General features: G+C 38.7%; 1 protein-coding gene across 6 annotated transcripts in view; it reads left to right on the top strand.

Moving 5' to 3' along the window:
• Positions 1–832: 832 nt before the first annotated feature.
• TRPC4 (transient receptor potential cation channel subfamily C member 4) overlaps positions 833–27,368 on the top strand; it is a 97,479-nt gene continuing 70,943 nt past the window's right edge. For 5 of the 6 annotated variants that reach the window (XM_065627999.1, XM_065627991.1, XM_065628008.1 and 2 more), the window contains exons 1-2: positions 833–1,230; positions 24,425–24,943. In XM_065627999.1, the coding sequence (XP_065484071.1) occupies positions 853–1,230; positions 24,425–24,943 (897 nt within the window). In that variant the 5' untranslated portion in view covers positions 833–852. The remainder of the gene's footprint in view (positions 1,231–24,424; positions 24,944–27,368) is intronic. The other variant, XM_065628033.1, reaches the window with a different exon arrangement.

A 27,368-nucleotide genomic window follows, 5' to 3' on the forward strand; every position in this document is an offset into this window, starting at 1 on the left:
CATGTAAATCTGTCATATGCATACATTTACATGTGACAGCACAGTATCAGGTGTCATGCAATGCTGTCTATCTGTAGGTAAAATCAAAATAAATGTTTTATTTTTGTAAACATGCATGAACCATATTCTTTGATATATTTATCATCTTCCGGGAGTGTACTGTATCAGCAATGACTCTTACATTCTAATTGCGTTTAAACATAAATAAGTTTTGTCGTAACTAAAAATATATGGTTGATTATTTTCAGGAAGTGGTATGGGCAAGAGAAAGACTAGCAGAGGACAGCTATTTAGAAGAATGACAATGTGTGCTAAATGCATGTCTTCTGAAAGAGACAATCTAAGCTTAGATCTCATTTTCCCCATTTGAGAAGCATGAAAAGGTAAACACATGAGGTTCCAGCAAGTGTTTTCCTTAGGGCTTACAATGAAACAATAATAGACCTTCCTCAGGCTTATCATAAAAACAAAGAAAAAGAAAATGCCCAAACCATCCTAATGATTGAGATGAAGTGGAGCCACACATTTGGTGCAAACTACATTGTCATATCACCTCATGCTTGCCACAGGTTTAAGGAATACATACAGGTGAATGGTATACTGACTGATATGCTTTGACTGGGTAAGTTGCAAGAATTTGTTATATGTTTTGGTTTCCACGTTTTGCTGGTGATGTTACAAGTTCTATTGATAGAGACCATTTGTGCTTGTTTCAACATCATGTTTTAGTATGAGTTTTAACTAAATTGACATAAATTGCAAATATTAATTTGGTGCACTGTAGCCCAAAAGTACATTAATTTAATCTTTCTTTTCATGTTGCAGAGACAAAGTATTAGAATGGCATAAAATATGGCCCAGTTCTACTACAAAAGAAGTGTCAATGCTCCCTACAGAGATCGTATCCCTCTTCGTATTGTACGGGCAGAATCCGAACTGTCTCATTCAGAGAAAGCCTACCTGAATGCTGTGGAGAAAGGAGATTACGCCAGTGTAAAGAAAGCTTTGGAGGAAGCAGAAATTTATTTCAAGATCAATATTAATTGCATTGATCCCCTGGGAAGAACTGCACTCCTTATTGCAATTGAAAATGAGAACCTTGAGCTCATTGAGCTGCTCTTAAGTTTTAATGTATATGTGGGAGATGCTCTGTTGCATGCCATACGAAAAGAGGTGGTTGGTGCCGTGGAGCTGCTGTTAAACCACAAGAAGCCCAGTGGGGAGAAACAGGTATGTGCAGGATTTTCTCTAGGTTTCTAATCTGCTCTAATGAAAAGAGAAGAATTGTACAAAGGTAGTAAGCAAAAAGAAAGACAAAACCAACCAGAAAATCAATGATGTTGGTACTGTATGCATTGTAGTCATTTGTGTTTAGACATCACAGAATCATAGAATGGTTTGGATCAGAAGGGACCTTTAAAGATCATCTACTATAACCTCTTGCCATGGGCAAGGACATCTTTTACTACACCAGGTTGCACAAAGCCCCATCCAACCTGATCTTTAACAGTTCCAGAGATGGGGGATCCACAACTTCGTTGGACAACCTATTGCAGTGTCTGAACATCCTCAGCATAAGAAACGTCCTCCTTCTGTTCAATCTAAACCTATCCTCTTCCAGTTTAAAAAAGTTGCCCCTTCTCCTGTCACTACAAACCTTGGTAAAAAGTCTCTTTCCATCTTTCATCTCCATCTTTCCATAAGCCCCCTCTTTATGAGAGGCCACCATAAGGTGTCCCCAGAGGCTTCTCTTTCTCAGGTTGAACAACCCCAGCTCTCTCAACCTTTCTTCACAGGAGAGGTGTTCCATCCCTCTGATCATTTTTGTGGCTGCTCTAATAGGTCCATGACTTTCTTGTACTGAGGGGTCCAGAACTGGATGCAGTACTCCAGGTGGGGTCTCCTGAGAGCTGTGTGGAGAGGGAGCACCACCTTCTTCAGCCTTCTGGCCACGCTTCTTGTGCAGCCTAGGATGCAGTTGGCTTTGTGGGCTGTGAGCGCACATTTCTGGCTTATGTCTAAGTTTTCATTCACCAGTATCTTCAAGTCCTTCTCAGCAGAGCTGCACTCAACCCCTTTATCCCCCCAGTCTGTATTAAAATTGTGGATTGCCCCAACCCAGGTACAGGGCCTTTCACTTGGTCTTGTTGAACTTCATGAGGTTCACATGGTGCCCACTTCTAAAACTTGTCAAGGTCATCTCTGTCATTCAATCAAATCTGCCCAGGCCCACAAGGTTTATCAATTTAATGTAGTTAAGTCACAGGAGATCTAGTTGCCAATAAAAAAAGGGTTAAAACTTCCCGCATCCTTCTTATCCCCAGCCTGAATAACAAGGTTTTCCACTTAGAGCTGAGTGAATTTTTAACTGCCTTCTATATAAAGCCAGAATTGGTATCACATTTAAATGACAATGCACAAAACCCCCTTATTGGAAGACTGTGCAGTAAGAAAAGTTAAACTTTTTTGAGTCAGAGCTTTGTGTCCATTAAAAACTCACTCAGGAAAATCTAAAAGTTGATAAAACAGGTTTTGCTTGTGAGACTACTGACATGGTAACATTGTTCCTGCAGATATTAGTGGGAAACTTTCAATGATTGAAAGATACAAATCATTTCAAAGATAATAGCAGTGTTAAGATGTGGTCCATTTGAATTAATTATGAAACTCCCTTTGAAGTCAATGAAATTTTTAATCCCTCCATGTAGAGGTCACCATCTCCCAACTCACCAGAGCACCACTGGGGGACGTGCCCAATTGATCAGAACATCAGCCCTGTCTCCAATAGTCATCCGTCCTATCAGTACAGCTAAAAAGCTACAAACTCTTCTCCCTTTCTCCTGGTCTTCTCTCAGTGGAAAAAATCATTATATACAGTCTCAGTCATGATAAATGTCATACCTACTGTGCTTCCCCTTGAACTGCCTTGAGACATGCCTAGGAGGTAGCTGGCCTCTTGCATATCCTTCTCATTTTAAGAAACTGATGGAGACAAGATAACATGGCCCATAAATTCTGATATTCCTAGGACTCTTCCAGGAAGAAAAACCTTAAAAATAGTTATAATATTGTATTATATTATAGGTACTGTATTAATGTATTATGTATTTCAATGAATAGTATGTTGAAATTATTACCATTCTTTCACAGATAATGCATACAATATACTTTAATTACAGTATAATGTACTTCTATGGATAGAATTACAGATAATAGGTGAAGACTATAATTTTTGCTGATAAAATAACATGAATTCTATGCTTTTTTGTTATGGAAAGATAGAAATATATTAGGTCTTTGTACAGATGTGTGTTTCTGCCTTCTCTTTTATACAGTAAAAGCAGAGCTCCTTTCCAATAACAACAGTTTTATGTCAGAGAAAGGGAAGAAAAGTAGATTCGCTTTATGTTTGGCTCATTTCATTATTTCTCAACTGATAGTGCAGATGAGAATACAATGTATGGGAATTTTTCAACACAGTGTACCAGGATGCAGAAGGCTCAGTGCACAGCCCTGTGCCAAGCCAGTTTAAACCCCCATCTCTCCATTCTCCAGCCTCTATAGTGGAAGTTGCTACTTGCAGAGCGGAGTTCATCTCACTTGATGGTAGCCATCCAAAGCTGTGTCTCATCTCTGATCTAGCTGCCTGGGCTCCCCTTACCAATGGAGAAAAATGGAGATCCCTGGAGACCACCTCATGTTGTCTTTCTCAATTACTTAAGACAGTGTAAACCACTTTTTGGACTAGCTAAAGAGAAAGTCTACAAGTTTAGCTTACACCAGGTACCTAAATTTCATGCTGTTCTTTAGACTTCCAGGACTACTTTTTGGTGTGCGCCACAGCTACTGTAATGGAAATGCTTGAATACAAATGTTTAGATGAGCTTTGTGCTATAGCAGACAAAAGATAAGTTTACATTTGTGCGCATACTACAATGTTAAATTAGCCACAAACAGCTTTGCTCCAACGTAGAGGTTAGCTGTCTAGGCTGGAGATTAAGCACATTGTTTCAGTGCCAAACTCTGCTGCTGGTATGAAGAGTGCTGTTTCTCCTCCTCTTCTGTGTTTTCCCTGGTTGCACTTGCTAAGGGTCTTCCCATAACTGTAAAGCATGAAGAATAATAATGAATCATTTGAACAGAGACATCTTCTTTTGTGTCTATATGAGGCTAGACTTGCCCATTGCAAATGCAAATATTGCTTGCAAGCCAATGCTTGCAAAAAATGGCCTTTAAACAAATAGTTTGTTTACACACGTGTGCTGATATTTACTGTGGGAAGGGACCCCAATAACTATTAAGCTTCTCTCGATAATTATTTATGTTAGTTCTACAATGAAGCAGATACAACAGTGCATATTTAATATAATCCAAAGTACCTGCTTGCTAAAAAGTTGTTACAATAGGCTAAAGATATAAAATCTGGGTGCTACTATACAGTAGAATTTATATTTTCAGTGTTTAGACAGAAAGATAAGCTTTTCCCTTATGAAACTCTATTTCAAATTACAACTTGACCTTTTTTGGTTACTTTGACTTGTAAATATTTGCCATATTGTTTAGATGATGGTTCAGATTCTATGCTTTTAATAACATATCTTTGCCTGTTCAGTTTTCCTTCTTTGTGTAAAGCTGGTCATGTATGGTAAAATCCTGGCTCCTTGAAGTTAGTGGGAGTTTTTCCATTGAATCAGTGAGGTCAAGATTTTACCTTTTTGCTGGTTTTCTTTTTTTTTTTCCCCCCTGTGATGAAAAATTCTACAGAGGAGACAGATAATAAGGAATAAGAAAAATACATCTGCTAAATACTGCCAAGCTCAAGAAACAGTTTAGATTCCCAAATATTTCATTAGTGATGAAAGTTATGAACATTCCAATGCAGAAAAATAACCCTGATATGACTCATGATTTACAAGTAAATGAATTAGCTCTAACTATTTTTTCATATTAATTAGGTGATATACTATGTTTGATGCATAGGTAATTTCAGCTTCACCTCATACAATAATATGTTTGTAAAATGAAAGAATTTTTAAGCATAGAATTTCCTACATAATTCAAGAGCTCATTGACAGTGTCACAAAGCCAGAAAAAATATCCACTTGTATCAACAGAAAGCTACAATTCTTCAGGAGAGCTGAAACATATCTTTTGAAAGAACTGATTTTTCTTCAAAATTTATTTCTTTAAGCATTTAAAAGTTTAAAAAGAAAACAGGAAAAATGTAAAAAGATGTTAATTCTGACCAAGAATCAATGCATTTAGCCAAAATAATACATTTTTGCATTTTTTAAAAAGTTTTCCAACCAATATCTTCAAAATTACCAGATGCCACCAAATCTTATTCTTTAAGACTTCCTCGAAACAAAACAAAAACCAAACCAAACAACAACCAACCAACCAAACAAACAAACAAAAAATCAAGCCAAACCACACAAAACCAGCAGCAATTGGATCTTGTTAAAGTGATCTCTAAACTCTGTAGTCTACTGACCATTCAGCTTTTGGGCTTTACCTCATATCCATATGTGATACGCTTTGCATTTCAAAGACCATATGTGTTACAGTGGGTTTAAGCTGATGAATACATCTGGTGCCACCTGGTGACTACAGATGAGGCATGTATGTTTAACAGCTTTGAATTGTTTTTGACTCCGTTATTCAGTTTGTGAGTGAGGTTTTTGTGGTATACACTAATACAACTCTGGAAAAAAGTTATTTTGTCACTTGCATTATCTTTTATACACTTTTTTAGTGGTACCAGATGCTAGAACACATGTAAAAGAGAATACTACAAATTAAGGTGAATGGGTTGAGGAAACTTGTCCAAGTACTTTTAAATTACCAGTTCTTCAAAGCCATATGTCCTGAATTATCTCCCAAGTCACTTGTTGCTTACCCTCTGGATAGCTGAATGCCAAATTAAGAGAGAAAAAAAGCTATTCCTTAAAATTTAGTATCTGCAGAAAAGGTTTTTAGCTTGTTAAATTGCATGCAGCTTGCATGGATGGGTTGAGAGTTAGGTAGTATAAAAAAAAAAGTATAGAATGCCTTTATCTAAATCATAGCGTGCTCTACTGCTTGAGAAACTCAGGCGTTGATTGCTAGCTGAGTGGTTGACTGCCTTGATATGCATGTATATTCAGGGAAGACTGAAGCAGAGGTGTAGCTGTCTTCTAAGGATGATACAAAGCATGTAAGTGAAGCTGAAGTCTCAGTTATTAAACCTGAATCTGTGTAGCATTGTATTAGCTGACAGTCTAGATTTAGGGGATGGGAACCTGACTGCAATGTGTACAGGCATTGCCTAATTAGCAAAAACATGTGATAGTGCTTTTATGCCACCCTGTTCACTATTAGATGTCAATCTTTTGATACTGTGGGTATTTTTGTAGGTGGACACCCTAGGGACAGCTTTCTGCATATGTCTGGAAAAAATACCATGCTAATGCCAGACTGGCATTTGCAAGCATAAGGTAATTGATAGAGGAGAGAGAACTTGAGGACAGGGAGGGAAGTGATCACAGTGATATGTCCCTGGTTCACTTCTTCTGTGGTGTGCAAGTCAACTAATCTGAAAACACTGTTGGGCACAGAGCGAGGGTCCTGGTAAGAAGGTGGAAGCTGACAGACTCCAGCCACTGCAGCTTTTCTCCAGCCAGTTTGGAACCAAAAAGTTAGTAGTCATCAAGGCAGTTTGGGAATTACATGTCCTATATAGCAGATTACTTGATCTGTGTGTGCTTTGGATGCACAGATCAAATATAACCCTTGCATTGTCTTCCCCAGAGGTGCCGGTGTCCTCAGTGAGACTCCTATCTGTGCCGCCTGTCCGCTGTCCAGATGGGTTTCTCTATTAAAAGAAAGACCTTTCTGCCTGTAGTGCATCAGTTCCTTGTACATCACCTCTGCATTTCCAGGCTGTCCTGGCAGGGCACGTGACATCTAAATTTTTCTCATCTTTCGTTTGGCCAACATTAGTGGAACAGTCAATGCGTAAGAGTCAGTGCATACTTTCTGATGCCCTGGTTTAGGAAACCTTTGTAAGAATTGCATCGATTAACTCCACCTCTGCAAGAATGCTGTGAAATGTGTTTTCATTTCCTGAAGGGGAGACAGAAGATCTTTGGAATCAGCTTGACTCCTCTCTGTTTTTCTGTGCTACCATACCACATGCAGAGAAAGAGAGAAATTGTTGGCACAGGGCTGGAATTTAGAAGCTGAAAAGAAGCCATCCCTACCTTGTGTACCTTTCACAGCTTGTTTGCTCTCCTGGGACAGCCAGTAAGGTCACATCTTGAACTACTTTTTGAAAAATCTCCGTCTTCTACTTGTGCTAAGAAATGTAATACATGTTTAATTTCTCCATCTCATACTCCCAACCTCTGTTTCTGCTGCTTGCTCACACCCACAGACTCAGTCACGGTCCCTGCCAATCAAAGTCAAATCTGTAAGCCAGGTCTTAGCTTCTTCAATGTGGACAACAGACGTTGTTGGCCTCTTAAAATACAAGTCCATGGCACAAACAGTTTTATTTTATTGTTTTTCATGTATTTTTCTGGCAGTGTCTCAAAGGCCCAAGAAAGGATAAATATTAGGGGAAAAGAAAAAAATAAAGTATTCAGTATAACAGACAAAACCCAAACCTCTGAAACCTAAAAGGTACAGACAGACATTTCTGCAGGACTTAAAGACATGTAGTATATTCCTTGGTGAAGTCTGGCTTGTGGTTAGGAAGTGCTGGAAGATACTGATAAGTGAATTAGCATCTCAGCACCTTCATGAGTTTTTACTGCCTTTTCAAAGCTAGAAGTTAGTTAAGATGGGGTTGGTCTAGACGGTCTTTAAAGGTCCCTTCCAACCCAAACCATTCTATGATGCTTTGATGCTAAGATGGAGATGATCACAGGAGGGATTGCCGATGCCACCTGGTGACAGTGGACCTAGAAATGTCCACCCATCCCAAAGTAAGATATATTAACTTCGCAGAATACTCTTCCACCATGTCAATTCTCCCCATAATTTGTGTGCTTTTACAAACCTGGTTAGCTACCATTTGGGTTGCACTCAGAGCTATGGATTCAAGTTTTGGATTTTACTACCAGGTTCTGAGACTCCGTCATGAAGAGCATAAGGACGGTTGCTATTTTCTCCTCAGAGAGATGGTAAGCAACCTTCCTTTGTCAATATTTAAGGGCCTCTTTAGTAGCCTCTCTGGTCATGGTAGGCTTTACAGTTGTGATATTCCTGAGCAGATGGGTAAGAGGAATGGTATGTTTTAGCCTTTATCTCTGAGGCAAAGGATAAAAATGAAAGAGATCAAAAGCTTCATGTAGGGGGTAAGGACAGAAAGCTGTGATTATATGGTTTCATGTTATAAGGAAAATGGTATCTGGAAGAGATGGCTGAGGTGAGAAGTGGTATGTAAGAAGATGGCAGCTGTGATACTTTACACACCAGATGTGAATCCAGGAATCTAACCCAGCCAAACATATCATAAAGCTGCTGTGTGCCAGATGCACAATGCTTGCCATGGACGTGCCAGCTATGTGTGAACAAGAAGATCCAAGACATTTTGGGTCCCAGGTCATATGATGGCAGCATCTTCTCCCAGGGAGGCACTAGTCCATCGTACCATATCTGAGTGTTAAAAGAAGTAGCAGAAAGCTACAGAGAGGTCTGACCAGCTGCCCGATCTGGATGATGAGCAGACCAGCACCTCAGAGCTTGCTCTAGCATTTATGTGCACACAGTGTGTCAGCAGCCACTGTGAAGTCTTGGACAGGAAGAGTTATCCAGGTGGATCAGTAGGAAAGCTTGCTATCTTGGGACTTTTTGGGATGTGGGGAGAGAAGGGACATTATTTTGCTGTGACAAGCTGAAGTTTTATAAATCTTGAATCATTTAGCTGATTGATAATTATTTGGAGTGGAGAAAGGCATAAAAGGAGGTGTTGACAAGTTGTCTTTCACTTAAATCTACAGCATGCAGTTCTGATCAGAACAAACAATGATTGGTCTTATGCCAAAGTGTGTCTCAACATCTGAGTTTTTTAGCAGTGTTGCCATGTAGTTTTAGAGAGAATGAAAGGATGTAGGAGAAGAGCTAGGAGGAGGGAACAGTCCTGTGTGAGGATGTGTCAGGGATATTGTACAGTATAGTTTCTAGGCCACTGGGGCAGGCTGCTATGTGGATGTTCAGGCACTCACCTAAACTATCTGGGAAGGGACACAGGCAACAAGACTAGACAGCTGTGCAGGCAAAGTGCCTTCAGTCTGGCAGCATTCTCAGAAACAGATAAAAAATCTAAAGATGACAAGTCAGGAAACAGCACAAAAGCAGCATAGAGCCTAAAAAAAAAAAATCATTTTCCATTCCTGAGATGATGGCAGCCTAGTTTCTGCACTTTTGACAGAGCTCCTATCTCCTAGGAAATTCCCCACATGTGGCCTTATCATCCTTTCATGTCTCTTAGTATCTTTGTACTTCTTGAAATTGCCCTTTGAGAAGTCCCAGGGTCCTGAGACAAAACCAGTGCTCTTCTCTGGAGCTGCAGTCACAGCTCAACTTCAGTCTCAGTTAGGCTCCTCTTAGTTATGTGCAGAGCATTCAGTCAGCTTCGGTCCATTATCTTTCTTCCAAACTTCGTGGAATACCATCTTCCCGGCCCTGCATTGTCCCACAATCCAACAGTGTTCATGGGGAAGTTGCTATGTCAGGGTCGTACCTCATCCTGATAACAGTGTGGATCATCATGGAGAAGACTAGGGAATGTGTATGGGTTGTAGGCCCAGCACACCTACAATGGACCTAAACTACAAAGATATTGAACCTGTTGTTTTAAGATGTTATTTTGAATTTTCACCTAGTTACTGAACTGGGACTTACACTGGTGAAGCAGAGGCAGAAAGAAAGAGAAAGATTTTATGAGCACTGCGTGAAGCCTTGTACTTTTTCTTATCTGAAAATCTTTCTCCAGTAACTTTGGAAAATAGCAGTCACAACCATTTATGTAATTCTCATTGACTGTTGAGATTAAAGCATCATTTTTGTTTTGAAAATCTCTCCCACAGAAGTTCATGAACTAAGTGTCTTTTTTGAATGCTTTCATTAATGACGGTCTAGCTAATAATGAGTATGGAGGAGGCAATGCAAAGCTATTTTGTTGGGCTTGACGTATACAGTCTTGAAGTGAAATGTGAGGGCACTAAATTGGTTCTTCCCACTCCTAGCTGCCTGAGTGGGTAGCTGAGTAATTTTTTTCCCAGTAGCATATCATTAATTAGAATTTTCTGACAGGTTTTAAAATATTGGTAGACAGGGATGAATGGGACAGGCTGTGTAGGGGATATTTCCATTTATTGATGAAATAGATATAGTAGCCTATCCACGTGTTGAGTCTCTCATATAATCATATGGGCACATGAAAACAACAGATAGCTCTTAAGCTGAGGTGTACCATAAAGGTGGAGATGACCAGTTGCATATGAGGTAGAGATATAGATTTACAAAAGTATTGTTCTTTGATGTTTTAGAGAGATGCTGGCTGTTTCCAAGTTCAAAAAACACTGCATGTAAGTGCCATGTCTTGGCAATAAACCTGAATTATCTGTGTTTATATGCATCAAAGATAGGGTGGGTGGCTGTGTAGAAAAACCTGTGACAATTACTAAAGACTCCAGAAGCTGATATGCTGGTGCCATCAAATAGAGCTGCTAGCGATTCCAATATTGAGGTAGGCAGTGTGTTCTACAATATGCACCCATCACCTTGTAACAAATGCTAAATCATAGTATTCCAAAGTTGAAGCAGTAGCAAAAGAAGCATGCCAAAACATGGCAAAACATGATAGTTTCTTGACCTGTACAAAATGATGAGCCATTTTTTATTGGCAACATAAAAAAAAAAATCTGACTAGCAGGATCCTTACACACAGATTCCTGGCAGGTAGTGTTGTTGATGATGACTTACACTGGCTGTGAATCTAATCCTCTGTTTTTGCAGTTTGCAGAAGTTCAAAAAAATATTGAAGATGACAAATACAGATTTAGTTCAAAGCCAATTGGTGGACCTAAACTAACCTATTCTACCTAAACTTTAAGTGTTACAGATTCAAAAAGATTAAGTGCTTTTTGGTCATTATTTGCTAGCTTTTTCACGCTTCTTGTTTTCAGCTCATGCTAGAAATGAAAACATTTTTCTACCATGAAGAGATGAGTGTGGATTAGCAATAAACATTTTAAAATCCAAAATAAATTAAAAATTTAGAAAAATCTAAAATAATTCAAACTCTTTAGAAGGTTAATGCAAAAATGTGGAAAAGTCAGATTTCTCCTTAAGAAGTCACATTTTCAGTGCTGCTCTTTTCCCTCCTTTTTGTATTTGTTGAGCCCCACTTTACAGCACTCACCCAAGTTTACAATCAGAACTGGGACAGCATACAAATTAAAAAAAAAAAAAAAAAAAGTCCAAAATATCTGCCTTCTACAATTAGTGGTCCCATATTGTCATCTGCATATGTCTCCATGCCTGGAATCCTTTCTGCCAAACCTACCTGCCTTCACTTCCTGACCACTTAACTACTGGAAAGATAATTTCAACTAAAGATGTTAACAGCCTTTCAGTGCTTGAAAACAGGTTAAGAATCAGCTTGGAGCCCGGTAGTATAAATTTGTTAAAAAGACTGGCAGGTTTAACAAATAGAAGCTTTTATAATTGAGGCAGTCTTGTCTTCTGAAGTCTAGAAATCCCCATAGCCAATTATCTTTACATTTGGCTATGCAATTTAATTTCTGAAGTTAACAAATACATAAACATTAAAGGAGCAATATAAACAAACCAGTATCTTCTCTGCCTAGAACAGCTTCTCAGGGGACAATTAATGGCTTTGCCCTTGATAAAACAGATTGAGAAGATCTGCATTATATATAAATATATGTATACAGATATATTTATGTAAGGGGTGGGAGTCAGCTTCAGGCATTTGCATCGGGAACTGAATGCAATGTAGCAGTAGAGGCGGGGTTCTGTGCAGAGATGTCTTCTGCATCACAGAAGCCTTCCTGTCCTCCACCTGTGCTCAAAAAGAGTGAGACCCTCCAGTAGGTCTTGTGTCATATCTGTGTAGATCTCTCTGATTCTGGAGGGTATCTTAAATGGTACTATATGCCTATGTCTAGGTACCTGAATGTGTACTCCTTTAGTGTTCACAGTTAAGCCAGATAGCTGAGCTCCCAGTAAGGTCAGTGAAGAGCTGTTACAGATGGTCTTCTGTCCAACTACAAGTGTACCATAAGCTAAGAAAAATAGTTGTCTGGACTCTACTGACTACGTCACCTGGGAGCCCAGCTTGGAGGCTCACATGAAGTAGCAAAGTGAAATGTGAGGCATCCTAGTGGATCTATGAGATATGTGGGCCTGGAAGTTATGACGCAGGATCTGTGCAAGACCTGTGCCTGTGTGGAGTGGTGACTGGAGGTCACACAGGACACCTGGAAGTTTCTGAAATGGTACTAGACACCTACATGGGGGCAACTGAGATGAGCCCTAGTTTTGCACTGGGTGTAAACAGGAGTTTAAAAAACCTAGTTCACATATAGACCGTATAATTAGGTGTGTAAATCTAGAGATAAATCCCATCCTGTAGGTTCATCCACAATATATTCTCTCTGACAGCGTCCGATGCAGACACCCGGGAAAGATTTTAGTAACAGGACCACCAGAGCCTTATAGTTGAACAAAACTTTCAAAAGAAAAACACTTCTTGATGGACACAATCTTCCAGGCAATCCAATGCTGCAAAGTGATCCACTGAAAAATATTTTCAAAGAGCCATTCTAGAGTTCTTCCTTGTCAGTGAGCCACTGTGCTGCAATGCAGTTACATGGACCTTGCCTGTGGAGATACCTCTTAAATAAGTTGTATGCAAGGAAGAGTAGAATTTGAAAGACTTTTTCAAAGTGAACATTAGTCTTTGAGAGTCAAACATGCAATCATACCTATTAATCTTTAAAATGAATGGCTTTAAAAACCTTCAGCCATGGGAAAACCCTATGAAAATTTAAAAACCAGAAACATGCCACTGTCAAGAAGCTTGCTCATGCTTGGGCCTTAACAGTCCACCATCAACTTTGCTCTTGTCAAATGGCATCCCTTGTCAAATTGTTCTGTGAGCAGTGAAATTTATGAAAACTGATTTCTACACAGCTATGTGCATCATTATTGAATTTCCTCTGTTTTTAATGTTACGAATGTTCATCAAAGCTGATGAACTCGTACTATCCTCTGTATGAGTTCTCTGGTATCTAGTAATATTGCTGAGCTCACATGCCAGAATTTTCTTCTAGATTTCATTAGCTCGTCTCTTTTAGGAAACTTGAAGGAATTTAGTATCTCTATTATTCCTTCCTGTTAACATTCAGCTGCAACAAGCCCAACAAATTCAAAAGTCACAATGGTGTGACTGACAGAGTCCATTAAGGTGATTACAGAGGGTTACTCTTCTTAGAAGACTACCAATTTAGCCTGTCAATTTACCAACTCTTTTCTGGATGGAAGATACACGTCATATATTGTACTGACAGAAGTGTTTTAATTGTCCTATATGCCAGTGCCAAGATCCATTTCTTCCACATCTTCACCCCAGACTGGCAGGAGGCAAAATTATTTCCCCTTTCAATTCAGTTACTAAAACATTCCTGAGGGTTGGTAATAAAATATTATCTCAGTTTACAGGCTTGTCACAATGTATGAGGCTTTCTGGCAGAAAAAAAAGAAACCTGAAATATCCTCTATCAAAGCCTTATATTTCATGTTGTCTGCTGCCCAGATGCAGCTGGATATTTGCAGGAAAAACAAAAAAGTCCGCTACCATTTTATTTGCTACCAACTAGCTTTGTGACATTAACTGTAAGTACAAACAAGGTGGCTGACAAGATGAAATTTCTCTTCCCTGCTCATTTACACCTCTGCTTGTTAAGCCTCTCTTACTACCATGCTTGAGTAAAAATATGCTTACATAAGCTGAGCAAAATAAAATTTCCTTATCCTAAGGCACACTAGGAATACCTCTTTACCCATTCATTACTAGGATGCACCATCTGTATAAGATGTGTACAGATCAAGATCTGCAATCAATCAGTAAGCTCAGGTGGAGTACAACACTAAGATCAGGCTAACCTGAAACAAGAACAACTCACAGTATTAAAGGATTTGAACCAATCCATTCTTCTTGGCACCAGTTATAAAAACTTCTTTCTAGCGATCTACCCAAAACTACCTCTAACTGTTTTGCTCCTGGTCTTTCACTGCATAGGACAGGTTATAATAATGCATGTCTCTCCCATTTCTTCATTGGTCTCTCTGTAATGGGAATTCAAAAGGAAAATTTTTATTTCTAGCAATCTTCTATTCTTTACCACTACATTTTCCCAAAACCTCATAAGCAGTAGGATTGTTCTATTGATTCTTACATGCAGGAAGGAACTTAAAAGTGTCTGTTGTTTAGAAATTGAACACAGCTGAGATCATTAAGCTGTAATAATATTCAGTTGTCAATTCTTTGCCTCTCAAAGGAAGTTCCATTTTTCACTGTGAGTATAGTTGAATGAGCCTTGGTCTCCTCTATCTACTTTAGTCCTTGTTCTCATCTGTGAAAGCCGAAAAACTTATAGTGTGGTTCAAAAACTAGACCTGCTGCTAAATAACAAATCACTGAATAACATACCAGGAATAGCGTACTAATGAAACAGCTTACTATGACATTTCTCTGCATCCTCTGCAGATTTATTTGGTTTCTATGTCCCTACCATGCTCTTTTGTATTCCTTTCTCATAATAGTTTGAAAACATATTAAGCATTTTTCTTTAAGTGTTTTGCAAATTTGCCAGATTCCCACTTTTTTTTTTGAGAGTACAATCCTTTTAATTTTCTGAGAAACAAAATTTACTTCTCAGCCGTGAAGATATCTCAAATTACTTTACAATTCTAAATAATCACAATCATCTGTAAATATGTTTAGCTAATTCCCACCCTTCCCTCTGAGATGCTTGTATCTCTTAAACAGTTTGTTGATACGTAGAGAGGCCACCAATCTGTTATTGTTCTTTCTGCAAAAGCTTCTTTTCAGAAACTATCTTTCTCATTCATTAGCCATTGGGATGCCTTTTCTTGTTTCTAGATCCATGAAGCTGAGGGAAAAACAAAGGATCCAGCTCAGATTCTAAGAACTCTTTTTCTAACATTTCTCTCAAGACCTTACTGGAGAAGCAAGCCAATTTCCTCCTGCCTCCCCAGCTAAATATTGGAGCCATTTTGGAAGAAGTCAAAAAAAAGGGAAACACAAAAGCTTTTCCACATTTTTCTAATGAGGTCACAGTCATGGGTTCTCAGGAAATGGAATGTCAGATATAAACACCACGAAAATGATTTTGCCTTTATGGACCATTCTGTGTTTGAGAAAAGTATCTAAGCATCCATTTAAAAACATTCAGCTGGGAAGGACATCACTAGGTCTACTTTCAATATTCAGGAAGTTTCAATATTGGTTTCGCTCATCATGCAAACTATGAGAGAGGCATATATGAGCGTTATTATGATGCAACAGAAATAATTTGAGTTCTCCTTTAATCATTTTCATAATAAGGTCTTTTTTTTCTTTCTTAGCTCTCATTTTTTTTACAAACCATTTTTATTGTCTTCTTTCACTGTCCCTGAGTGAAAACAACACTGTTTACTTGTCATTTTTCATTGTGAGCACTCAAGCAATGCCCAGAATTCTTACTTGAAATACTCTGCCTACTTCCAAAAAGATATATGGTGAGAAAACAGGTATGAGTTTCAGAGCTGGAAAGAAATTCAAAATATCCTGACAGTCTTTTATTGAGTATCTACTTTTAGGTCATTTCCCACCCTTTCTTCAACTGTTGACATTGTCTGAAGGAAGGGCATATCCATCCACTAATAATGCTCACAGGAAAATATTAATTAAAAATGGCCACTTTTGTGTACAGCCTGTATTTTGGATCAGGCCCCAGAGATATAGGGAGGAGGTGGAAAAAAAAAAAAGGTTTTGAAGCCTTTTGTCATCAGTCACACCCAACAAATGCATGTCCCAAATCTATCAAATCAAATACATTTTCCTCTGATTCTATCTGGAAACTATTATCAACTCATTTTACAGCATTTCCTTTCCATTCTCTGTTCTCCTTTTTCAAATAAAAGAACTCTATACTTTTCACACCAGGGAGGATCCTAAAGAAAATAATCAAAAATTCTGCTTGTAAGCACCTAGAAGAAAACATAGACATGAATAGCAGCCTACCAGGATTTGTCAAGAACAAATCTTGTCATACCAATATAATTTTTATTCATGACCAGATAGCAAGCTCTGTATGTTGGGGAAAAGCAGTACATATCATATTGGTTGAGTTTTGTAAGATTTCAGAAACTGTCACTCAAAATAGTCTAAGAAAACCACACTCAGAGTAGTTGCCAACAGTACTCAGTGAAACAAGACAAATGAATGCAACAGAGGGATGAAATGAGCAATTCTGCAGGGGTCTATCCCAATCAGTATAATCATTCATGACATTTAAGATGAAATGGAGGGCGTATTAAATCTGTAGACAGCACAAAGCTGGAGGGATCACAAGGCTGTTGCAGGACACAATTAGAAATCAGGATTGTTTTGGAAAACGGGAGAAATCATTTGTGTAAAAAATAAAACAGTTCAGTAAGAAAAAGTTTAAGGCTTTAAGTAGAGCAGAAATAATCAACCAACTATATATTGAAATTGAAAATTATTAAGATAACAGTTCTGCAAGGGGGGTTAAAACAAGACTAACAGGAAAAGCCTGAACAATATTATATTACTGGGCAAAAGTCAATATCATATTAAGCCACATCAGAATGAGCACAGATGATAAGATATATGTGAATTTGTCCTCTATTATACTCAGAAGTGGTAAGGAATGCGCAGAAAGAAATAAGGTTCAGAAAATTAGGAAATATTACCGATAACAAAAGTCTGAAGCAATAAGCGTTTAAAAGAGAAAACTGAAGCTATACAAAAGAAATCATGTATTCTCTGTATCCATGTTTTATAGAACAATACATTGCAGGCTTAAACTTCACAAAAGTAAAACAAATTAAATATCGGGAACATTGTCTGGAAATGGTGCAACATCCATCCACCACTGCAGAGCTTCAAGAACAGATTGGTTAAATCTCTGTGGGGACTGATCTAGGTGAAGTTACTGTACTTTGGGTTCAAGAGGGGCAAACAAGTCCTTCTGACAAGTTTCTTCCTGCTGTCTCGTGCATATATTGCTGAATTATTTTAACACTCTTTGGCTCAAATGTTGTGCAGATGTGTTAAGTATATACTGTTACTTGTATCATGCAGTTATGCAAGTCATCCTCATTGTTTAGAAAAGTGATGTTGGTTTCAGTGAATTACTAAATGCTGTTGTAATTCTTTTTCTTAATATGTAACATTAATGCCATGTGTGCAATGCGGCTGACACAGAGACTGGAAGTCATCAGTCCATGCTGTGAATATTGTGACACACAAATTGATTCAGCTGTAACAGGATGAGCATGAAAAAGCATTGGAAAACCATAGGCTCACATCTTATGTTAAGTGTAAAGCATTAAAAAAAGACAAAACCGCTGAGGTTTTGAAAACTCAGCTTGTATTTGGAAATGAGAGAGAATAAAAATAACTCAAACTTTAAAATTTAACTTCGCAAAATTCTATAAACACAAAAAGGCAAGCACTGAAACTTCCTTAAATGTGGCAGGGATTTTGTATTAGCTATGGCAACATCCCTATTCCTAGTCATGTCACAGCCAAGCTGAAAGTAAATTTTCAGTAAAATAAATGGACATGATATTACATAAAACACTGTTCTAACTGGGGGAAGTTATCCTTTGCTAACAATAATGCAGTAGCATGATATAAGGACATTTAGGCCTGATCCTTTGAAATATTTATGACACATGGTATACACTGAGGAGGGCTGCCAAGGAGGCAAAAAATTACAGCTCCCTGCCCTAGAAACATGCGACAGACAAGAAGCAAGCTCAAAAAAGCGTATTCAACTGGGAAAAGAAGCAGAAAGAGTTGGTCTGCCTAGGCAACCTACAGTTAAGTGGCAAAACTGGTAACAAAAGCCATGTCTGAGGTCCATATAAGTTGTCCAGCTGTTAATGTCCCAAGTCAGATTTATGTGTTTTCTTCCCCTCAAGGAATTCTCCACTTTTTTCATTCATAACTTAATTTGGAATCTGACAAATGATATTTCCAACTAAAAGCCGGAGCCCAAAGAAACCTTCCCACCACAAAATCTCAACTTGTGGTTATGATTTCGTTTTGGCTAGTCAGTTCTTTCATTTTGATGTGAACCACATCCTATACTTTAGCACAAGAGGGAGGTTTTATGGCCTATTTGTCTAACATTTAGAATTTTAAATTGACTTCTTAATATATTTTATATGAGAACCAATATTTTAATTTTTAAGCATGCTTCATTTAAGAGTCAATATTTTATTTAAGACCCAAAAAGATAAACATCACTTAACCTCAAATATGTACTGACCCATTTTTATCATCTCTGTTGCTTGTGGTTAAACTCCAGAGAAAAGAAATCTGGAATATGAGCATTAAACACCTTGACAGGATTAAGCTGAACTGTGGGTGTGAAAATGTTAAAGGGCAAAATTTGTAATGAAATCTTATCTGATGGACTTAGCCAGCATTTCAGATGTTTGCTTACTATTCAGAGTGTTCATTCTTAAAAAGTTAGAGTATTTCTTAAAAATCTCATTACACGTTCATTCATTCACATTTAGTCATTAGACTGTTGTCAGTTAGCTTGCAGTGCCCTAAAGGGTGAGGTTTTGTGGATACATCTGTTTCCTACAAAAAAAAGTAGATGTGGAGGCAGAATATTATAAAAGGAAAGAAAATGCTTCAGTAGCACGTAAGAGTATGGTACTTACCTTTAGGAAATGTAATGAGTCCAAGGGCAATAACAAGTTGAACCCTTTGCAGGGAGGCCAGGGAAAGCTGCATATGGAAAGTAGAAAATGACAATATATGAGGTGGGTGTTGCATGGCTGGTATCACACACACTGCTCTGAAATGATGCTGTCCCTGAGTTCAGCTTAACAACTTGCATCCACTTGCCTGCCTTAAATACTCAATAACCAAACAACATGCCAGCTGTGCAACCTGGGACAGGGTAAAGGACTTTTGTCCAAATCTGGGGCCATCATTGCAGGTCTGCAGTTTGTGTCGTCTTGGGAGGCTAGTTTCAGCACAGCTTTCAGGATAGTCTGTACAGATCCCTTCAGTGGTGTGACAACTGGATTCAAGTTATCTTGAAGTTATATCTTCAAGGTATTCAAGTTATCTGGTAGTTTATCAGTGACTTCGTGCATGTGAAAGGAGTTGGGACGGGAGGATTTTTTTTAATCCTTCCTGATGGAACTGCTTCCATCATCATACTGAGGATGTATTTCAGCTGATATCATAATATGAAACCAAAGAAGAGAAAACTCAACAAACCAGAATATAAATCAGAAAACTGTATATACGTAGTGATAACTTGTATGTCATGAGCTGTACTGAAATGTAGAGTTCAGCATTTTCAAGGTGTTTGGCTGCTATAGAGCAATAGTACTGAAGCAACTGACGAGCTTGATGACACACTTTTATAATATTAATTTCCTCATGTAATGTGTTACTGCATGAGATTACACATGTATTCATCTTGTTATCCATCATATATCCTTTTTTTAATTTACTTTTAGTTTTTCCTCCAATCAGGCTGTCACGATTGACATGACTCAGAGATTTATTCACATAACTACTTGAAGCCATTGCAGGATTTGGTCTCCTTTACAAGCAAAAGGCAAAATAATTTTAAATAAATAAATAAAGACAAAAACTGTGCAAGCTTTCCGTTTGCCCAAGGAAATAGGTTGCTTTACATTGATTCTGAGCTCTCACACTTAAAAAGTATGTAAATGGGCACTGCAGTTTTCAGTCTCTCTGTTAAGACATTGCAGCACTGAGAGCCATTATGAGAAATCTAGATGCAGAAATGGATGCACATGGGGTTTCCGTTCCTCCTTTTCCAAACTGACTGTTTTCTTTTCTGCTTCCTGGATATCTAAGAGATCATCGGCAATTGGTCTCTCTACTTTGATGTCATAGGGACACAAAATGTCTCAGACCTAACTGTCATTAATTTAGCCTAGATTTCTCTTTCTGTCATAGCAAAGGGGCTTCTCTTCAAACAGAACATACAGGGAACTTATATTGAAGAGGGCTGATCCAATTGGTATCTGGAAAAAAATATTAGATATCTAAATTGGACTGACTCGTTCCCACTCACAGTAAGTGCAGGGGAAATGACTGCAACAGAAAATCTTATGTCCTTGAGCACTGAAGTGTACAGACTTCAAGCTATGTTTCCCTCTTTTCTGTTTTCTTTTTGGCTACTCATCCTCATACAGATATGCATACAAGTATACAAAATCACCAAACCCCTTTGCTCAGCCCTATAAATAGTGTTGAAGTAGAAAAAATTCAAGAAAGTGTAAGAAGGCAAAAATCATTTGACTTTTATAAGTTTAAGCAGCCTCACAGCTGACATATTGACTCAGAAGTGTATAACGTATTTACACCACTGCTAAGCTTTGGGAAGTCACAGTCAGTGACTGTAAGACTAGTAGCTTCCCATCCTCCCGGGATTTAAGGAAGATTCATGTGTTTTCTGTGAGTGTTCTATCAAAGATGTAGATTGTGTGGCTAGTATCAGTGTGTGCTGGTTATTTATTTTGGCTCCTTTAAAGAGAATTATTTTTTCAGTAGTTCAAAAGTAAAATTCATCATAAGTCTGGTGATTTCAGAGCAAGCTCTCTGGGTCAGCATTTAAATACTGAAATATTCTGAGTGCCATGAGAGCACTCAGAACTTCAGAAGATAAGTACTTCATTATGCTGCAGATGAGGGAATAATTTGACCTTATCGCTTTGGCATTCTGTATATCTTTGGTTTAAATGAGTAGGAAATCTTAAAATAGGAGGTAAAGGGTCAGGAGTTAAATTCATGAGGTAATTAAAGTTGCAGTCTTAGGGTTTGCCATTTAAGTTTAAATGTTTCCATGAGTTAAGGCTGAAACGATTTAATGCACACTTCTATATTCGAGTAAATTCTGATAGTATGAATTCCAAAACGTTGGCATTAGCTTTGTAGCTGAGTTACCTTAAGATGAATGGTTTTGATACACTATCAGAAAAACAGCTTTTGAGGTAATGGACCCCATGTACAAGTCAATCAGTGTAATGTCATGTTGTTTGAAGCTGTGTCTCTTAATTTTTCAGATAAGATTGTGGTTAAGATAGTCTTCAGTTCTGGCAGGGCTTGAAGCAAATATTAGTTTAGTACTGTCAGAAATTACAAAGATAATGGCATGCTAAATGACAAAGGAATACTCTGAGCAGTCAGTGAGTTTGGAGTTTTAGCTTTGTATCCTTTGTATCCTGAGTTTTCTGCCCTTCCAGCTCTCTGCCCCCTGGTACCCTGACCCTGGGGGTGAGGGGAGGTGAGGAGACTCTCACTAGTTGTGGCAGGCACTGTCAGAGAATGACACATTCCTCCATGTAAAACTTTTTCAGACCTATGATAGCCCAAAAGCTCACTTCTACTAATGCAAAGTTTGAGTCTCTACTGCCATTTTCTTCTCATTCTAACCTCAAAAGCATTAACCACAGTTGCAGTTTAGAGAGCAGGAAAAGTGTGTGTGTGCATGTGTGCTTTTTTTCTATATAATATGTAAGTAAAAGAGAAGATAAATCTAAGACTACAATAACCGGTGAGGTTCAGAGTTGGAAATGGGTCTCATTTTCCCCAGTGATATTACAGACATGTGAGAAAACAGGTACAGATTTCAAGTCCCAGTCCACACTGGACAGGAATAGCGGACCAAATATGGGCTTCCCCAGGAGGGCTCTGGACAGTGTTCAGCCTAGAGGTGAGGGATGACCAGAGGTGCCCTGGAGGCTTTCAGCATTGGGAGAGACCTGAGAGAGAGCACTGTGGACATAGCCGGAGAGTCCTCTGAGGAAATGTATGCCCAGTTGTTTTTTCTTGTCCTGACCACAGCTGAGACTGGGCACAGCCCACAGACCTTTTGCTTGTTCCTGCACCTGAGTGTCCACCACAGCCATATGTAACTTCAGTATATTCTCAGATGGGTTCCTTACCTCTTGAGTAATTTTAAAACCACGTCTCTGTATGCCTGCACACACTACATGAAGGCATTACTTTTTGTTTGTACCTCAGAATAAAGAAGAGAAAAGCAGAAGAGAACTTGCTCAGGAGCTGCTCAGCTCACAACCCCTGGCCGTAGGCATCTCCTGTAAGCCTGTGGGGAGGACTGTGAGGACGGCTGCTCCCTCTGCGTGGGGTGGTGAGGGTGGGTGGGCTGACTCAGGCATCCCACAGCCCCGCTCTGGCAGGGACTCTGTGCCAGCCTTACCCAGTGCCAAGCCAAGCGTCCATGTTTGAGTGCGTGGGAAGGGAGAGAAGGGATTTCCGCCTGTTGACTCCACATTCCTTCTCAGAATCCAGCACAGATTCTCGAGGTCAGAAATACGCTACGGCCAGGCAGGGATCGTTTCCCTAGGGATGTGTGATTACAATACCGAATGCTGGATCTCCAGTCTTGACTTTCCACCCTATTTTACATGAATAAGTGGCCACCTCCCAAAGTAATTCTCTTATGCAGCTAATTAGTGCTTCAGGCCCCTGTTTTACAGCCCACACACATAGCAGCTCTTATACATGGACACAGTCCAATTGAACAAACATGATTTGTTTTACATGCAGAACAGTTAAAAAATGTACAAAATACACAGTGTCTTCATTAGAAAGAGGGAAAAAAAATCCATGATCTAGGGATTTTATTTATGGCTTTAGATTCACTTTTCACTTAATGTCATTCTAGTTTTCTTTTCCACTGATTCTGTGCATTTAATTTTTTGCTCCACTTCTTTCCCTCCCAAGGCTCTAAATATAGCTCATTTCAACTTGTTCTTACACTGTTCTCACATGCTTTACCTGTTAGCTATTAGCTTCTCTTCTGAGCTATTTGTGTTTTTTCCACCTCGCACTGAGGTCACTCTGCTGTCGTAAGACTTCTATCAAACATCTTTTCCTCCCTCCAGTGGCCATCTATTTCTCTAACCTTCAGATAACTTGTAGTCAAATGTTTTCCCTTTTTCTTCCTCCTAAAGGACCATCACTCAAAACACACCACTGATGTGGATTGACTTCCTACTTGGTTATTGAGCTACAGACCAAAAGCAGTCTATAAGTGATGCTGCCACTGCCATTTTTTTTAATTGGCGTTGGTTAATTACACTTACATGGCTCCATCGTACTAGTCTAATGAGCTGTCTTGATCTGAAAAATGCTGTAGAGTCTGGTATTGTAAAGTAAAGAAACAATCTTAAAATGAAAGATCTTACAGTCTTCTGGTAAAATATAGAAACACATCAGGAGACTGAAAGTACAGACATGCACATCAGAAGAGGCTTTACAAATCCTCTTCTAGCGTTTCCTCTCGTGATGCCTGTGCTACCAGCTCTCCTATATTCCTCTAAAGAGAGTATGCTTGTTTGCACATGTGAATGTAGAACTGAGCCTTAAGACATTAAGCTCTTTGCAGCAGGTATCTTTGTTACTCTACACAGTCATATTTCCAGCTTTCTCTTTAAGAAAAAATATTTTCTTTCTCACTTGCTTGCCCAGTTTATCTTATAACTCTAACTTGTCCTATTCACTGCTTCCTTCAGAGAATCAGTTATGTCCCCGTGATTGTGTCTTCCCTGCAAACCTGAGATTAACCAGTGAGAGATGAAGCATTTCTGTCTTGCTCACAGCTGGCACTTCAAGGGACCCGACAGGAGTCTTTATGTCTGACTCTTCCTTGTTTATCTAATCATTTGCTCTAATGAATCGTTTGCCCATGGGCTGTTTATATACAAACAGGTTTTATGAAAAATCACACCCTTTTTATAGCATTGTATTTAGTTGAAAGAGGCTATCTTAGCTAATTGAGTTGTTAGGTTTAAAGTGTTTCCTTCAAGTCTGGCCAGAAGCAAAGATCCATGAGTAAGTGTACTACCTGGTAAAATAACACCCTCTTTATAGCAATTTATTAACTGGAGAGAGGTCATCTTGGCTAATTTAATTGTTGTGTTTAACGTGTTTCCTTCAAGTCTGGCCAGAAGCAAAGATCCATCAGTGAGTGTACTGCCTGGTTAACTATTCATAGCTTAATTTTCTGTAGCTCTTGTTCAATGAAGAGGCCTGTAAGGGTTTTTGCTTTTTTTTTTCTTTTGTTCCCAGGTGCCACCGGTGCTTCTGGACAAGCAGTTTTCAGAATTCACGCCGGATATCACACCCATTATTCTGGCTGCCCACACCAACAATTATGAAATCATAAAGCTCCTTGTGCAGAAAGGCGTCTCCGTGCCCAGGCCACATGAGGTCCGCTGTAACTGCGTGGAGTGTGTCTCCAGTTCGGATGTGGACAGCCTCCGCCACTCTCGATCCAGACTCAATATCTACAAGGCTCTGGCAAGCCCATCATTGATTGCTTTGTCCAGTGAGGATCCTTTCCTTACTGCTTTTCAGCTGAGCTGGGAGCTGCAGGAGCTGAGTAAAGTTGAAAATGAATTTAAGTCGGAGTATGAGGAACTGTCACGGCAATGCAAGCAATTTGCAAAAGATCTCCTGGATCAGACACGGAGTTCCAGGGAATTGGAAATTATTCTTAATTACAGAGATGATAATAGCTTGATAGAAGAACAAAGTGGTAATGATCTTGCAAGATTGAAACTGGCAATTAAGTACCGTCAAAAAGAGGTGAGTGTGCTGGAGAATATTTAAGCATATTTAGTAGTAGTAATGTGGTAGATAATAGCCTGAAACACATTCTTTTAACTGAGACAAATTGCTGCATGTCTTTTTTTGTTCTACAGAGTCTCCTCTTTTTTAAAATTTTTAATTAGGTGAATTTGGATAGCTGTTGTAGTTTGGTAGTATCAGAATTTAAAATGTTCTGTTATAGCACAGATCCAAAGAAACTTTTTTCCTTTTACACCTGAATAGATGTAGTCTCCAGTAGTTGTGTGCTGAGGAGCTCTTCAATAATAGGATGAGAAATATATACAGCATACTTCAAATGAGCTTTAATTACTTCTGACAGAGAAAGGCCACTATATATTTAAACACCTATAAAATACTACAGGTATCTCTATAGAGTGGCTTCTTCGAAAAATAGCTATTATAAATAGATAATGAAACATAAGATCAATTACAATGCATGACTCTCTGAAAATTTGACATTCAGATTCTTTTTCTTAAAGAATCCAAAATGGAGATACCTAGGCATTCATTTCCATGGTAGTTAAAAATTAATGAGTTTGCTTCACTGATACAAATGTTAAATTGTAATCAGAGGATATCTACATTTCTTTAAAAAATACTAGAGTTTGTATGCGCATGCAAAAGCAGAAGAATTGAGATGGAAAAATTAGTTAGGAAGACAGTTCCCCTGATATTTCCAAAATTTCACTTGATCCCTCCTCATCATCATGTCAGAATGTGTTTTATCATCTCGTTTGGAACCTTTGCATCCAAAATCAGCTGAACTGTGTGTATAGGCAAGACAAATGCTATATATAATTAAATGTTACTTGTTCATCTAAGATATAGCAAACTCTTAAGAAACCTCTGTGTTCTATTGAACTAGTCTATCTATCATTGCTAAACCTCTGTTCTGTGAAATATAATAGTAAATGCATTAATGTATTAAGTATGTGAGAAATGCTTGAAGGAACAATAACCAAACATGTAATGATTCTGTTGTCCATTTGAAATACAATTTAGTAATGCTAAGAAGTTATCATGAAGGTAGGGACCTACTGAAGTACTGCTGGAAAAAAAAAATCTCAATTGGTCTCTGAATTCATAAGTCTTCTAATAAGCAATTTTTCCTTCAGGAAAAATGTTGCATAATTTTATATTTGATAGTATAATGTTTTAGACAACATGTTATCTGCCGTCATCAATTATTTTCAGGTGGTACTGTTCCAGACTTTTCTTAACAACTACTTTTTCTCTTTCTTGAAATGTCAATCCTGTCCTGCAGTCATTGAAGAAATTCTAGCTTGGACTTCTGCTTTCCAAAGGATTAATGCATTGAAATAAAATTCTAACCTTTAAAAACAAAACCTAAATTCAAAGCCTTAATTTTCTTAATTTGAAACAGAGACAGTGACAGACATCTGTAGGGTGAAATGGTTTTTATAGTTGCATCATATTCGGATGCCTAATTAACCTGCAGTAATACAGCTGATTACACTTCATTGATTGTTCATAATAGCAAATGTTAAAGCAATACTGATTTAATGCAACAATTCAAAATCAGTGGATCTTTTATATTTTAAATATATTTTTCATTTCTGAAAATATTTCCCACTATCCCTATCATTTGAGTCTCCCTGAAATAAAATCAAGTTTTATCAGATTCTTTTGCTGCATTGACTCCACGCCTCAAGACTACCTCCGATAAAAAAGAAAGAAGGGTAATTGTGGTAGGCAATTCCCTTCTGAGAGGGACGGAGGGCCCGATATGCAGAGCTGACCCTCAGCATCGGGAAGTTTGTAGCCTACCTGGAGCTCGGATCAGGGACATCGCCAGGGCCCTCCCCAAACTGGTGCGCCCAACGGACTATTACCCCCTACTGATCTTCCAGACAGATGGGGAGGAAGCGGCATCCCGTAGTCTGAGGGGAATGAAGAAAGACTTCAAGGCCTTGGGACGAATGGTGAAAGAGTCTGGGGCTCAAGTTATCTTCTCTTCCCTCTTTCCATTTTTGGGTGATGATGTGGGATGGAATAGAAAAATTAAGTCCGTAAATGATTGGCTTCGGGACTGGTGCTACAGGCAGGGCTTTGGGTTCTTTGATAATGGCTGGTTTTATAAGACACCAGTCCGGACAGTGATATGTGGGAAAGGTTTATCCCACAGGGGTAAAAGGATGCTGGGACAGGAATTAGCAGGGCTCATTTGCAGGGCTTTAAACCAGATTCGAAGGGGGATGGGGTTGTAGCTGGGCTTGCATCAGTGGGGCAGCATGCTGGAATACATAAAGACCGGGAAGCCCCCCATACCCCTAGGGTGAAATCGGTGTACTCGGCTCGCTCCCTGAAGTGCCTGTACACCAATGCGCGCAGCATGGGGAATAAGCAGGAGTTAGAAACCTGCATTCAGTCAGGAGATTAT

Source organism: Caloenas nicobarica, chromosome 1 (assembly GCF_036013445.1).
Source record: "Caloenas nicobarica isolate bCalNic1 chromosome 1, bCalNic1.hap1, whole genome shotgun sequence".
Lineage (NCBI taxonomy): Eukaryota > Metazoa > Chordata > Aves > Columbiformes > Columbidae > Caloenas > Caloenas nicobarica.